Genomic DNA, 15,726 nt, shown 5'->3' with positions numbered 1-15,726 from the left:
GGGAGAGCAGAGGCTCCTAACTGCGAAGCAGGGGATAAAAAGCAAGGCAGGGCCTATTAAAAGACATGGTGAGGCAGCTGGGCCCAAGTGGGAGGATGGTGAGTGAGAGGCTGGGAGCAAAAAACAGGCCCCAAGACGGTGCTTTAGCAGAGTGACCTGGTGGGAGATGGAAACCCACACTGCAGTGCTAGGGAAAAAGTGACAGACAAGAGGGAGCAAAATTCAGAAAAGGGAAGCATTTGGAAGAAAGAGGGATACAAACAGGAGAAATATGGCATCTACGCTGAGAAGGAACAGAAGAAAATTGATTATGATGCAGCGAGGGAGATGCAGTAAGTTGCTGTTGTGTGCTGCCAACACACGCAAACGTGGCTGGTGAATGGAAAGTTATAATATAGATTATTCAGCAAGGCAAACTTAAGGTTTAATGAAAGTATATTTCTATGCCTACCTCATGAGAAATGTGTGAAGATCTTTGGGGACAAGTTTTGTGGTTTTCATTATTCACATGGGCATTGTGAGAGAGCAAAGCTTAGGAACGTAGCGTGCTGTTTGAATGTAGACTTAATACCGAGGTGAGGTAACTTTCTCCATCCCCAAGTGTTTTTATATCTCATAATCTAAAGAACTTTGCTATGTCTTTCAAAAACGCATGGAACTCCTCCAAGTTTCTTCTTTTCTCTCCCAACTGGTTGGTTAAGATCCTTCCTCTAGACTCTAGATATGCCCTTCAAAAATATTGTTGCTGTTATTTACCAAGAAAGTGTTTCAAATAAAACAAAACAGATAAATATTTAATAAGTAAAATACAAGTGATTCATTGCACCAGTGCTAGATACACTTAATAATTTTAAGAAGCAGTAGGAAACATGCACTGACAGTATTGTAAAACAATTCCCCTATGATTTTCCTGAGTACCTGTCAATACAGGGAAATTGAATTTCAGCCTGTCTAGTGCTCTTTGACCTGTCATTCATGTCTCCCATCTTCCCAAACAGCCACACTGTTAAGAATCTGCCCCTCAGTCTTCTGCAGTGAATGCACTCCCCTGACCTGGCCTAATCCTCAGCTCCTTGCCATAAGTCCACCTGATGAAGTGTTAGACCAGGGACCTTGGGTAGTGTGTTTTAAGAAGTGAGTTTGAGATCCATGTTTCATATGGGTTGTACCTTATTGCTGACACTGGATGTTCAGGTGTTTGGTGGAGGCCAGGACACAGGGAGCATTCTCAAAGGAAAGAGAATATTGGAAATGTAGATGGGTCAGAACTGAACTCTCGGAGACGAGAGGCGATGTAGCTTGGGGATCTGCCCATTCTGCGTTGGGAGTGGCAGCATCAGACTCCTGGATGAAATTTGAAATTGTTGCAGAAAAAAATGAAACTGCTTTGCTTCTTATAAGCAATTGGTAAGTCCTTGCATCCAGTGAAGATGCGTGTCTGCGCTGTGATACACTGATAGTTACCATTACTAGCTTTGGTATCAGAAACACTTCAGCTATGGTAATACAGCAGGTAAGATAAATTATCCTCTTGAAAAGCAGGATAAATTAGCTGCAGTACAGTGCTATGTTAATGCATTTAGACTACAACCAATACTTGAGAAAAATCGTTTAGAACAAGCTTTTAGACACTGGAACTGAAGGACATGCAATTTATTTTTTCACAGTGCTTGCATAACTCTCTTGGGTTTGAAATGTGTAGTAACTGTTGATTTCCACCTCTAGTTCATGGCCTTTTTTTGGTAGCATTTTTTCTTCAAATTTTCCAGAGTTTGCTGTAATAAGTTATCTTATTGTGCATTTTCTGTTCATAGATCTGGGCAGTATACCTCTCAAGATTTCCCATTTCATCTGATTAGTACTGCTGTAGTGTTTCAAGCATTGTTTTGTTTTGCGTGAAGCAATTTAAAAAACTTTTTCGAGAAATATGTTTTTCTTGGGTTACAAGACTAACTCACTTAGAATTTCTTCTTCACTTCTCCATTTTTCTGACTGTTTCTTTTTTAAGTGCTGGCTTCTTTGGCTAAGGTGGAACCGAAAGCTTAATTTAGTTTGCTTTGTTTGTTGGGGTTTTTTTTCCTGTGTTATTTCAGAGGACATTAAAATAGATTTCCCTGCTATAAGTGGCTATTTAATACAGTTTTCTAGCTCAAGTCTTCTATGATGGCACTAACATGATGTTTGAGACACCTTCTGAAATTATGAAAAGATCAGAAATAGTAAATAGTACAGGGACTGAACTTCTGGCCAGAGTGGTTCTAGGGAGACTGGCTGATAGTGGTTTTTACATTTGGCTTGCTAAGTGCTGAGTTGTTTTAATGGCCATCCTGTATGCATCTTTTTGCAGAAACCTAGACATAGGACTTCTTAAGTATCTGGTTTGTTTAATGAATTTCACTACTCTAATTATCACATAGCAGACTAGGATGCTACACTGTATTAAAAAAAATAAAAGCTTCAGAATCAGTTTCACTAGAGAAAAGCAGGAGTATCAATCTGGTGGGTTTTGCACCTTCTCAGTACAAACTTCTCCGGTATCTCTTCCCCTGAGGTACAGTTGTAGTATTAAATAGAAACTTCATTTATCCACTGTGGAAAGAGAGACTACAGATAGATAATCTACAGGTTAAAATTAGCAAGAGGATAAGAATCCACCATAAAAATCATTTGCATACAAGTCAACATATAAATTAGTTTTACACTTCTCAAAATCCTGGAGGAGGATTGAAGTTTCTGCACTTCTGTGACTGACAGCCAACTAGTTTGCTGGTGCTTTTCTTTAAGAAAGTTTTGTGATTCATTTACTGTTCCATTCCCACCAAAGTAGATACCTGGGTTCATAAAACTGTCTATGTAATAATTCCTGCTATATAAGATAAAACCACTATTGTGATAAATCCATTGCAAAATAGCATCCTGAGAAGTACTAATGAATCTCTAGCCAAACTGCTGAAATTATAATGACTTTGTTACAAGAACATCATACGTTTATAATCTTGTTATGATACTGAAGCCTTATACAGCTGGGATTTTTGTAATACTTTTGTAGCCAGTCTAAAGCCATCTTGTGCACTTATTGCCAGGTATACACTATTTAAAGCAGAGGGTCACAAATTTTTGTTGTTGTTATTGTTGTTGTTGTCGTCACTACACATGCACGTTCAGCAAATTCATGATATTTTCTCAGTGTATGACAGTAGTGTTGAAATGAAATCCTGTCATTATTTATTTGTACATGTTGACTACATATGACGCTCCTGATAGCCACGTGAGAACCACTGTTTTAGTTTGTTATCTCTTAACATTTAGATCCTGAAAATTATATAAATGTTGGATTGATCTCCACATAAGCCAAAGATTGATACAAAGCTTTGGATCTCTTCTAAATGTTGCAAATTTTCCTGTGCTTTTATAAAGCCCAAGTCTTTAACTATAATTCTAGTAAGCAGATACAGGAACATATGATTTTTATCTCCTGGTTACTTAGCAGATAGCTGGCATTTGGAGATCGCCTTATTAAAAGACTAGTGATATATGGATTTAAAAGATTAGAATTAAGGTTTCATCTGTATTTTGCTGCTTATTAATTAAAGGCCCTAATTTGCTTATAGTTTACTTTTTTTAATTCTATGTTATGACTGGATCACTGTAGTATTTAGAAGCTGCAACCAAGATCAAGGCTGCATTATATTCAATTCTGGAAAATCACATAGTAAAAGGAAGCCCTTAGTTGGCAGTTGAAATAAAATAAGATCCACAGGGACTGGGGAGGGAAAGAAGTATCTTTCCTGATTGACTTAATTATTTTTGTATGGCAGAGTGACCTGTTCAAGGTCATAGAAGAATTATGTTTCTGTGTTGGTGAGCAGGTGGAAAAGAAACAGAGGATGTTTAATCTGTACTTTCACATGGAGGGTTTTTTTTACTCATTTCCTATGGAAATAAGTCTTCTACAATCACGTTTGCACCTTTCCCTCCTTTTTTTCATCTCCACCCGTAACTTTTGGATCCATTAATACAAAAAATTTTGAAAGAGGAGTAAAAGTCTTAAATAGAATTGTCTTTCTACAAATTTTGTGAAAGCAGATGCCGGGAAAAGAGAAGAAGAAACCATCTGAATGCCTTTTCTATGGTAAAGCTGCAGCCTGAGTTCACATTCACAAGAGAGAACAACATATATTCCCAACCTTGGGAAAAACTTCGATACTGTCAGATTGGCTCTCTTCCCATTTCACTATAGGCCTCTAGAGCATAGTGGACAGTTGTCCATGCTACATACACGAGTCTGATTTGGCTCCAATCTGGAGTGAAATAAGTAGTGTTCTTGGGGAGAAGCCCTGGTGCAGAATGGAGGCTACTTTTCTGCAGCTTCAGGACTTGCACCCCACAAGCCAATGGAGACAAACCCATCTATAGGTTGCTCAGGGATGGGGTTCATTCCTTTGTGCAGATCACAGAGGTAGTATAGACGTAATCAAAGCAGAACTTGCACTTTTCAAACAAAAGATGCTGATCATTGGAAAAGCAGGCATATCTGTTCTGATGATTGTGGAACCATTTGTTTAATGATAATGTTGTTCTTGAATACATATGGTAGGGAGGAGGAAGAATTCCTTTGGGAGGGCTTTGGAAACCTTTCTCTCAAACTGTAAGTCACTGGATTGTTTCTTTTTAGGAAGGAATTGGTACATCTTGCATCTTTGATTTTATGCTAATTTTCCTTCATATGGTCTGTTTCTGTTAGAGCCTAGACTGTAGATCTGCAGTGTGTCATGGTAAGCAGCATGTAGATTAGTGCCATGTGTTAAAGTTGGAAAGTTTCTTCACTTTTTTTGCTTGGTTTGTGGCAGCTTGTATTAAATAGTTTCCCCCTCCCCTTTTTTCTCAGTTGTGTGGTTAGGAATTGCTTTATTGCTTGTGTATCCTGTGGCAGCGTTTAATATTAGTTAGATGTTTGGCCACATGTACTTCCCTGAAATCTTACATCGATTTTCATTGATGGGGATTTCCTGGGTGCTCACATGCCTTTCTTTTGTATCTTCTCTCCAGATACATGTCTTGGGTAATCACAGAAGTGTCATGCTATAAGCTGTGCCGTGTAACTTCTTCAATTACGAGACTATTTGGCCACTGTCAAGACTTTTGCTCAACTATCTTGCAGTGAATTTGAGCATAAGTACCAAATATGGTTGACTATTAACTTCACATCATTCATCATTCTTCCTAAGGAGTTCCATCTTGGTATTCCTGACTAAAGAGTTTTATGTGTAGTTAGCAGGGTTTTCAACCTCAACATCAGCAGTTTATGTCTCTTTTTTATTTTTTTCTTCCTCATTGATGATTATGTCTCCTTATAATTAAAAACATCAATTCTATTCATTTCCAGCTGAATTTTGCTAGACTGAGTTTAGTTTAGGCTGAATTTTGCTAGCTCTTCTCATATGATAGACTCTTAATTCCGCTGATCATTCCAATAACCCTTTCCACACATTTTTGTAAGAAGATGAATTTAAACTGGTGGCTAGAACTGTACTTAATATTCCAGAATAGGTCTTGCCAGGGCTTTGTATTATACCACAACTACTCTTCCTGCTTCTGGAAATTGTGTGTGTGATATATCTAAGGTCACACATCTTATGACTGCTCCACGTTGGTTGCTAATATGCCTGCCACAACTGACTGGTTCCCTTTTGAGGTGTACTTTGGTGAGCTTTCTGCTCCTTTCATTGTTTTAATCATGTTCCTCTAGTTTCCTGTAGCTAATGTTACATGACTGGAGGCACTCTGGCCAGGCCATATGGCACTAAAGGGTATTAATGATGGGACTTGTATATTCCAGAAGAAGTGGAGTGTGAATGCTATCTGTATTTAATACTGCATCTGTTGACAGTGTATATAAGGCAAAAGGTGTTTGTCCTTTACCCCAAATATTTATTCATTTTAGCACTGGAAAGAGCCCAGTCTCAAAGAAATTCTAAGAAATTTACTTAAATCCATTGTAGACTGTAGTACCATGTACCTTTCTCCAGGCAGCAGTGCTGACTTCAGCCACTCCAGTCCTGCCCCTCTGGCCACTGCTCCAACCCTTGAGCGGACCCTAAATGCTACTCTTTTTTCTTGAGTCTAGATTAATTCCATACTTTGCTTCAGTGTTGTTCCACAATGGTTTGAACCAGCAAAAAGTGAATGGTGACAGAGTCTTAAATACATGGCAGAGAGGAGAAGCAGGACGGGAAAGGGACCACTGAAAGCCCACACCACCACTCCGAGAACTGTCTGTTGAACTACAAACTTCAATCGTCAGTGCTCATGCAGGGGCTGTACAGCTGTATGGAAGATGCTGCATGTGGAGTCAGTGAGGCTGCTTAAATGAAACAAAGTCCTTCACCAGTGGCGGTTATGTTTGGCATCATAGGTGTCGGCTGGAGCCATAGGCTTACGCTGTAACTCCTTACCCAAATTAGGTATATTGAGTACAAAAATTTTCATGGTAATTTCCTATTCTCACCTCAACGGAGAAATAAACCAAAAATGACACAGTACTAGAATTAAATGAAAAGCATGTGTATCCCGTGGGTTATGTATAGTGAGACGGAAACCTGGGTGTTATTTGAGGGGAGTGGGACCTAGCCTAAAAAGACCAAAACAAGAAAAAAAACATTTGCAAACAGCCGAAGCCTGTACTCAAACACAGATGAGGTAGCACTTGGACAACAAAATGGCTGTGGTTATAGGTGATCCACAGGGGCGCAGCTGGAAGCAGTCGGGGGGGAGGGGGAGCCCCGACAGTCCGGAGCCGTTTCCGGGCCGCGCTGGGGCGCGGGGGGCCGCGCCGCAGTTACCGAAAGCGCGTCCCAGGCACTTACTGCGGGGCGCTGCGAGACGCGGGGCGCGCAACCCCGGGGCGCGCAACGCCAGCGGCTGCCTTCCCCGGCGAGGCTCTTCGGCCGCCGGCCCCGCTCCGCTCCCCACGGCGGCGGCTCCACCGGGCCAGTCCGCAACGGGCCGGGCCGGGTCGGGCCGGACCGGGCGGCGGCGCTGCGCGGGGGCGCGGAGGGGCAGCGCGCGGCCGGCGCGGGGGCGGCGCGGGCCCGGCGCTCCCCTCGGGGCGGGCGGCAGGCCCTGCTGCCGGCGGCGTCGCGGAGCGCGGCGCGCAGGCGCGGGGGGCGCGGGCATGCGCGCTGGGCGGCGGGGAGCCCGATCTGATAGGGAGCAGGGGCTGACACTACCCCCGTGTGGGCGGCGGAACGTCCCGAGGATGACGTGCGGCGTTCTCGAATCCCGTGTCTCGCTCGCTCGCTCGCCGCCGCCGCCGCCGAAGGAAACGGGAAAAGCAACAAGGAGGCAGGAGCAGGCGCGGCGCCATGGCGGCCCTGGAGCGGCCCGTGCCCAGTCCCGAGGCGTTCCTGGGCCAGCCCTGGGCCGCCTGGGTGCGGGAGGCCGCCCCCCCGCACGCGCACGGCGCCGCCCCCCCGCACAGTAAGGGCAGGGACCGGCCCGCGGCTCGGCACGCCGCTCCCCTCCCCCGGAGCGCACGCACGGCGGCGGGGCCAGGGGCCGGGGGGCCCGGCCGGGCTACCCCCCCCCCCCCACCTCCCTGCTCCTCCCGGGGCCGCGCGGCGCGGCGGGAGGTGCCACCCCCCCCCCCCCCCACCCCCCCCCGGGCGCTCAGCTGACGCGCCGAGCCCCCGGTGCCATGTGTGCGGGAGGCGCTGGCGCACGCCGCGCCGTGCCGTGCCGCTGCCCCGCGGCGCGGGCTCCGCCGCTGGGCCGGCGCCGCGGTGGGGGAAGGGGGCGAGGGGGAGGATGTGCGGGGCGGAGGGGCCGGAGGATGCTGCGGGGAGGGCCGGAGGGTGCTGCCGCGGGAGGCCCGGCGGTTCCGCTCCCTGGCAGATGCTCCGACCATTGTGCTTTTGCTGTTGCAAATAGAAACACTGCTCACCTCCTCACCTCTCCTCCTCCCCCCGCCAAACAATAAATGCACACCCCTGGGCCCTCGGCGCTTCCTGACTCTGCTTCTCTTCTGCAGGTGTAGATCTAGAAGAGACTGGAAAGGAGGGTGGAAAAAGCAGGGAGGTTATGAGGCTTAATAAAGAAGGTAAGTGGATAGTGCTGGCACACCTCTCTACCTGTCTGTCTCTTGGTGGCTGTGGATGACTGTGGTTTGGCCTTGACAGGGTAGTCTAATAGCATGTGGATCTCTCTGCTGTGAAGAATGTTTCAAGGTTGGGTACACGCAGATGACTGTCACTGTGTCAACTTCTTTTGAAGTACGAGTATAACAGGTGTATGTGTGTGACTGACAAATGTGGTAAAAGATAAGGCAATTTTAAGTCAAAAGACAACTACACATCAGTGGCCATATTGGATTTTTTTCAAGGACCCTGTCCCTTCTTGGTGCAACATTTCACTTCTGCGTGAAGATGAGCACATAAATCCGTGCATCAACTTTAAATGTTATATTATTTTTGGCGACTGTATTGAAAAGTATTTCCACTCATGGAGAGAAATGATCTGTTACAATCTTGAGTTCATTCATTTTAGCTCAAGTATCATTTTATTATTTCATTCTCACTGCTGAGTGTGGCCTACAGTCAACTGAGTGGCCAGCATCTAGTATTATCTTACATTAGGCTAAGCCATGCAGATTATACAAAACCAAGTATAATAGGTCATTTGGGCCGTAAGGTTTTCTGGTACCATAAGTACAAACAGGCAAATTCCAGGTGAAGGGTATTTGCTAATATGCCATGCCTGACACAGTTCTGTCAGTTGCAAGAGGAGACAGTTTAGTGGTGAATGTAGGCAAATCAAATTGACACATTTTGTTTGTGACACGCGTTGTTAAGGTCATGCTGGGGTAACACCTAATGCAACTAGTGAAAGGGTTTGGGACGTATTTTCACATAGCTTTCTGTTTGTTTCTGTTCTGTTAAGAAGGCAGTATGCATATACAACTTTTCTGTCATGAGAAATATTTCTGGTGAAGTAAGTTCATAATGAACAATGCCATCACAGTGAAACTTTGGTGTGACTTACTGATGCTGAGAGAAATCCCACTATTACATGTAATGTCATAATATATATTCTGAAATTATGTTAAGTTTCTTGTTATATTATAGTTGTCATTACATGTGCATTTAATTTTAGCATCTTGGCAGCTTAAAGGAATCTTATGTTTTCTAATCAAGCCCTTGAAAAAGGAATGAATTAATCACTAATGTAGATTTGTGTGATAAACTATAAAATTGTATGGAGTACACATTAAATAAAATTATTTAAAATACCATAAAACCTCCCTTTTTAAGACCTTTATAGAGATGCCAAGCTTCATTGTGTTCCTGTCTTGATTCTTACATGCCTGAACCTCTCTATTTTGCCAGCCCAAAAATAAGTTAAAGGCAGAACTGGCATTTTCATGTAGTATATTTATAGGTAAGAGGTTCAAGGCTCAAACAGTTTGTATGTCTATCAGTAATGTTCAATTCAAAAGTAATAGAACAAAAATCTTGCTACTGGAGCTTGGCCTTCATAAGGAGCTTAATTGGTTGAGATTAAATATTTTGCACCTAGCAGTCTTTGAACACAAATTCTTATAAACTTACTTGAGACATAAGGATTGATGCGCATCCCTACTCCTTAGTTTATACCTAATATGCAAATTGTTTCCTAGAATGATTCAGTTTAGATTATCAGATCTAGTGTCTCATTGTTTTGGTTGGGTTTTTTTTTGAGGGGGGGAGGATAGAGACTGTCAAAACCACTGTATTTAAACTCACTATCCAGAAAAATTTTTTCCAAAGTGTAATGTTATTGCTGACATTACGATAGTGACAGGTGTGAAACACTTACTAGCATTTATAGTACTTACGTTGTAATACAGTTTAAAAAACCAAAACTGGCTGTTATATTTAGCAAATAAAAAGCTTTTGGAATTTTATTGCTTCCAAGTAGTAACTTGCTTTGGATCACTTAGAAAGAACTTTCATGAAGCTTGAATAAATTAGTGTGTTGAAATGTTTCTACTGTATTCACTTAAGCTGTCTGTTAATACAGGTGTTTTCACCACACCCATCTGTGTGTCTGAACACCCACTGTAAATCTTCCTTGAGTCTCACTATCCTTATTAATAAAGGTGGGGAAAAATTTGAAGAGTTAGATTGGATTGCAGAAAACATTGCTCGTGTATTTGCAGAAACACTTGTGTGCTTATTCTGGTCTTGTATACCTCTGTCGTGTGACATGCTGACTTTTTTGTTTGCTTTGTCCATAGATAAGGGCTGTGGTCGTGGTAGGTCGTAATACCAAACCCAACTAATTTTTCTTTGCAATCTTACCTATTTGAGTAGGCCTTCTTATAGCATTTGTGGTGCCAGGAGATTGTAAGCCATGTCTTAAAGAAAAATCTTACTTTACGTGCATATGGTAACTGGGGTGTAACAGACAGACAGGACTTCTAAGTATGAAAAATTACTGTCCTGTTTGATAAAGACAGTGTAAAATCTGATCTTGCCACGTTTACTTCCTGTAATATTTGTCTGTGTTATGTCAACTTTAGTTGATACAACCAGATTTACGTGGCCTTTCACTTGTAAGCAGTTAAGCAAGGAGCCTTTTTAGACTAGTGAAACTGTGTGTGGAGAACATGGTGGGGGAAGAGGTGGGAAGACAGTGATCTCCTCCAGACCAGGCCAAGGTGTTTCACTTTTTGGTTTTGTAGGAAAAAATAAAAGATGTCAGATGTCAAAAAGTGCTTCCAGCTAGCTTCATCCCTGCATCGCTGCCTCCCTTCTGCTTGTGTACTATATGTGTTTAGAGTGATGGGCTGCTCTTCCTCCTCCTGTTGACCCAGACGGGGACCTGGGAGGTTCCCCAGTGATAGTGGGGAGAAACACCACCAAATCTCCACCTGCTGAAGTGGTTGATACTTCCTAGCACATCCCTGGGCAAAGGGGTCACAGTCTGGCTGTGCTGCTCATTTCTGTAATGAGATGCACCAAGGCCACATGCCCCCTATGCCCCATCTTTAGGGCAGAAGTAAAGATACAGAAATATTGATCACTGCTTTCCCGTATTCTACAGTGTGTATGTAGGCAGCACAGAGGGAGAGAAATTTCCTGAACGTTTGTTCAGTTTTGTAGATGGAATTGCTTTTTGCATGCTAATACTCTACGTTTTCCTTTAGCAAATGCAGCATGTCCGTGGTTGACTTTTACTGGCATGTAGATTTGGGTAGAGGGGATTACAAAGTTGCAAGTGTTCACAGAAAATGAAAAATTTTATTCATAAATGTTTGTACCAGTAACAAAAAACCCCCACAACTTATCTGCTTATCTAATCAGGAAGCAGAAACAGTATTGTGTAACTTATCTGACAAATCACTACCAACCAACCGGCTTAGCTAAAAGAGGGGTTATCAGAATTGGAGCAGCATTTAGAATTGATACTGAATTTCAAAAAGTTGAATGGCACATTTGAAGAACTGAAGATTTTCTTGTACATAGCATGCATAGTAAAAGGAGTCTATATTTATTTCTCAGTTTGTGTCCTGTAAGAAGTCACAGTAGCTGTATGCCTGAGATAAATGAATGATCTTTTAGTATCTGTCTAAGCCTGTAACATATTTTAGATTAATTTTGGAGGCATATGTTTTACTTTATATGACATTTAAGAAAATAGTAGAAGAATGTGAATTTTGTTGTCTTACTTACAGAACTTTTATTAATAATACATTTAGCAAATGTGCAAGCATATATTTAGGTAGGCACAGGCTATAAAGGTGCAAAAGATATCCTGTGTATCTTCACTAACTACAGCAGGGTTAAATATGACCTATGGGATTTAGATCTATATCTGGGTACTTGGTGTCATAGTCAACTTCAGTTTCTCAGTTCAGTGGGTTTGTATTATTGAGGTTTCAATCTGATGATGTGTGTGTTTTGTCTTAGATAGTCTTTTCATGAACCCTACTGACTCATTGTTTAGCATTAGGGATGTTACATAAATAATTCTTTTCTGGTTTTCTGATGTTGTGTTAAATTTGAGATTCTCTGTCCTTATCGTGCAGCCCCAAGTTTGACCATTTGACTAGATGATTACATATGCAAACTGGAGTTTTAAATCTATTGGATAGTTGTTTACAATGTATTTTACCTATTTTGACTTCCCACGTAAATATCTGATGGAAAGCCTTTTGGTAAATCCTTCGGCAACACCAGAACAAAATTAAATGGATACTGATTAGTTTTGTGTTCAGTATTTTTTTTTTTATTCTTCAGAAAAATATCTTGATGATTTTATCATTCTTCATGGAAAAATAAGGAGTTAAGGATGTTGGGAGATGATAATAAACACTTCTGTAGAAAAAAAAAGCATGTAGTGTACAACATTCTATTTTATGAAATGCAAGAGGATGAGAACTAAAATTATTCATAAGAAGATTGTGAAAGAAGAGGAGACGACAAAAACAGCTGGTTAATGTAAGCATAGGGATTGGAGTAGATTTTTTTTTAATTATTATTTATTTTTTTTGTTTACTAGTGGTTTGCTGATGGTGCTGTTTGTCTCCTTTAAAAGCATATCAAACAAAAACTCAAGAATAAGACATTCTTGTTTTTCTTAGCTGTTCTCATCTTTCATCTTTTTGTGGTGGTGGAGAATGTTGGAAAGGGCTGAGAGGGAAAGAAAGTTATAACAAAGTTTTAAACACATACCACAAAAGAAAGAGGTGAGGTTATTGAATTTAGACCGCTTTAGTTGTTAATCTGGTGTTGGAGTTGCTTTTGGTTTTGGTTTTGGTTTTGCACTGGGCAAAAGAGAGGGGCGAAAGTTGTATAATTTTATTTCTCTTCCCTGTGAGCTAATAAACGTCTTCCAGAGATACTGGTTCTTGAACAGATGTAATATTCAGGTGGAGCTTGATGAGTGAGAGAACTGAGAATTGGCAGAGTACAAAACTGTGGCTGTTGTCAAGAGAAACTTTTTATTGTCATTCTTATCTTTATGCTGGGAATAAGAATAGTGAGCAAATGTCCCCATGGGGGTTTTCCTTATTTTTCTTTGGTGTGAAAAATAACAGTGGGATTGATTGTGGTCTGCATTGTGGTGTTTAAATGCCTGATCAGTTTAGTATATATCTGACTCTGATTTTTATGTTTTTTTTCCCCCATGGACAGCTTCTGCAGGGGGGTGGTGTGGCTCCTGGTTGTGGCTGTCACCTCATTTAATGTGTCTCAAGGAATGGTGACAGAGGAAGAATGAAACATTATGTGTGATAGTGCCCAGAAATTTAGTCAGAATTATAGTTATCCTCATAGTTACATAGTTATTTTCTGAAAGCTGTCCTTTAGTTTCATCAGCCCACACACTGGGTAAAAAGAGTGGAGTAATGGTAAGGCTCTCTGATCAGACATTCTGTGTTTTGAATCAGGATTTTGATGTTTTTGAATATGTATCTAAAACTGTTGTTCTATAAATGACTTTTTAAAAATTCTGGTTTTGTTAGGCGGCACATATCTTGATGGAGTTCAGGTGATATTTCTCCCAGTATTTGTGCAACAGTTATTCTGAAGAGGTTAGTTCTGCTGTAGTTTAAGGTACCTCTTTTGAACACTGGTGGGGAAACCATGTGTGGTTTTCTGTGAGCGGACAGCACCGTCACTAAAGATCTGTCTCTGACATTCCTTCTACTTGTAATTTATAACAGGACTTGTGAAAGTGGGAAGTGACATGTTAACTAGAGCATACCCCAAGCCCTGTTGTCACCACGGAAAGTGAAATGTGTGTCTAATTTTGATTGAGATATAAAAACATATGTGTGTGTTCTTGTTGATCTGCCTCGGTCTGTGGTTAATAGTTTATAGATTAAGTATTGGTTTTCATGCATAAAAAAAGACTACACAAGGCCTGAACCATTTCGGCTGTGAAATGGAGTAATTTCCTTGAAGTGAGCCTTTTGTTCCTAGTTAATTGAAAATAAGGACATTATCAGGTTCTGTTTTACCTTTGGGGCAAAAAATGTTAGACATTTAACCAAAGCTGAGGTGTATGAGATGGAAGCAGTGGAAAATCCTGTAGAAAACATGTTTCAAATCACGTTTTGTTTAGGTTGTGGATTGCAGGAGTCCTGTAGGCAGCCAGTGTAAGTTTCTGGTAGTCCCAGTGAAAGTTTAGATTTATAACACTGCGTGCATTATTAAGAAAGATCACCTTCCATAAAAATAGTATATAGATATGAGTATTTCTTAAAGAGTTAACTGCACCATAAGGTTGTATGAGTGCCATGACAACTTGTTATTAATTTTGGAATAACTAGCAAGAAAGATTTTCAGTTTATATGGCCTTGGATTAAGTTACTGTATCTCTCTGTCTTCCAAGTTCAACTTGGTGCTGAAGTTCTTCACCTTGACCTTGAAAAAGCTGATTCAGGAGTTAATGGTGCAGGATGCCAGGTGAAGCTGGTGTCTTTAGGTAATTTATATGCCACAAACCTTTGGTGAATGCTGTCGTGATGCTGTAAGGTTGTTTGATAGAGGTCTCTCAGCAAGCCTATAGCAAGAAGTCTTTGATGGTTCTTTTGCTGGCTGAGAAAGATAGATAGTATGCGGGTAAAATGATTTAATTTTATATCGTAGTGCTGCACAGCTGTCCAAGCTGACTCAGATTGGAGATGGAATCCAGTACAGTTACTTAAGATCGATGTGGGGCAGAGGAAAACCAACTATTGCATGCATCATTTCTCTCTCTTTTTTTGTGTCCCTTTCTATGGTTGAATGTTGATGATTTTAAGGGAGTGGTGTTGTCATAACTTGTTGTATGGCTTATTAAAAGTTATGCTTGAAAGCCACTGATGTTGCTGGAGAAGTAGGCTTTCAGATTGCTCTTGGTCTTGTATTCAGTAGAAACAGAGATGTCTTCCTTACTTCTAAAATGTTGTGTTTATTATTCATCAATTTCCTTTCATAATTTACTAAGTTTTATTAATAGTGCAACCCTTAAGCCCAACACAACTTCCTATTATCTGTATTCTTGACAGCAATTGGAATTTAGAATTATTTGGTCTTGCTGGTTTTTGGTTTCTACGTGCATGCATTTGTAAAATGTGTGGTGTTTGGCAAAAAAAAATAAGTGGACCTTTCCTAGATCAGAAAGAGCATCAACCAGAAGGAGCAAAGAACTTGAAGACAAAAGTTCTAGGTTCTGCACAACCACTGGTACCAATGTACAGTGCAGTTTCACTTAATCCCCGGGCCCCTCCTGAATCATCTGTAAAACGGAAGCAGTTGTATTGTGACAGAGTTGTGCACAGTACACAAGGGGTTCAGGCTTGCTTCCCTTTCCGTTCCCGTGGAGCAGGTGTTCAGCAGGAGGGACAGAAGGGTGATTGATGAAGTAACATCAAGACCTAAGAATAACTGGCAAAGGGCAAGAGTTCATGGGGTTTGATTCTGTGTAGTGATCTTAGCTGTGCAATTTTCTTTGTTTGTTTTGTTTGTGTTTTTTTTTTCTAATACACAGTGTTTGATGCTTTCTGTCTAGTCATTCTTCCTTTTCCTACTGCAGGGGGCTAGACGTAGGGGGTGGGCAGAGACTAGGAATTTGAACTTATATTTGAACACTGTTAATGTCATGTAAGTAATAGTTGTTGACAAGTTTGTTGGATCAAAAGTGTCTTCTCTAGCAAGACAAAACAGGATGGCCTGGACCTCTCCAGTGGGAGAATAAGGT

General features: G+C 41.5%; 1 protein-coding gene across 1 annotated transcript in view; it reads left to right on the top strand.

The window, feature by feature from the left end:
* Positions 1 to 7,221: 7,221 nt before the first annotated feature.
* LOC309682665 (ataxin-7-like protein 1) overlaps positions 7,222 to 15,726 on the top strand; it is a gene marked incomplete at its 3' end in the record, with an annotated part of 45,585 nt that continues 37,080 nt past the window's right edge. The window contains exons 1-2 of the mRNA XM_082496781.1: positions 7,222 to 7,479; positions 8,030 to 8,098. Coding sequence (XP_082352907.1) covers positions 7,365 to 7,479; positions 8,030 to 8,098 — 184 coding nt within the window. The 5' untranslated portion in view covers positions 7,222 to 7,364. The remainder of the gene's footprint in view (positions 7,480 to 8,029; positions 8,099 to 15,726) is intronic.

The sequence above is a fragment of the Vanellus vanellus genome (genome assembly GCF_965231255.1).
Source record: "Vanellus vanellus genome assembly, chromosome: 1".
In the NCBI taxonomy this organism is placed as follows: Eukaryota; Metazoa; Chordata; class Aves; order Charadriiformes; family Charadriidae; genus Vanellus; species Vanellus vanellus.
The sequence above is the reverse complement of the archived record's forward strand: the minus strand, read 5'-3'. Positions and strand labels throughout refer to the sequence as shown.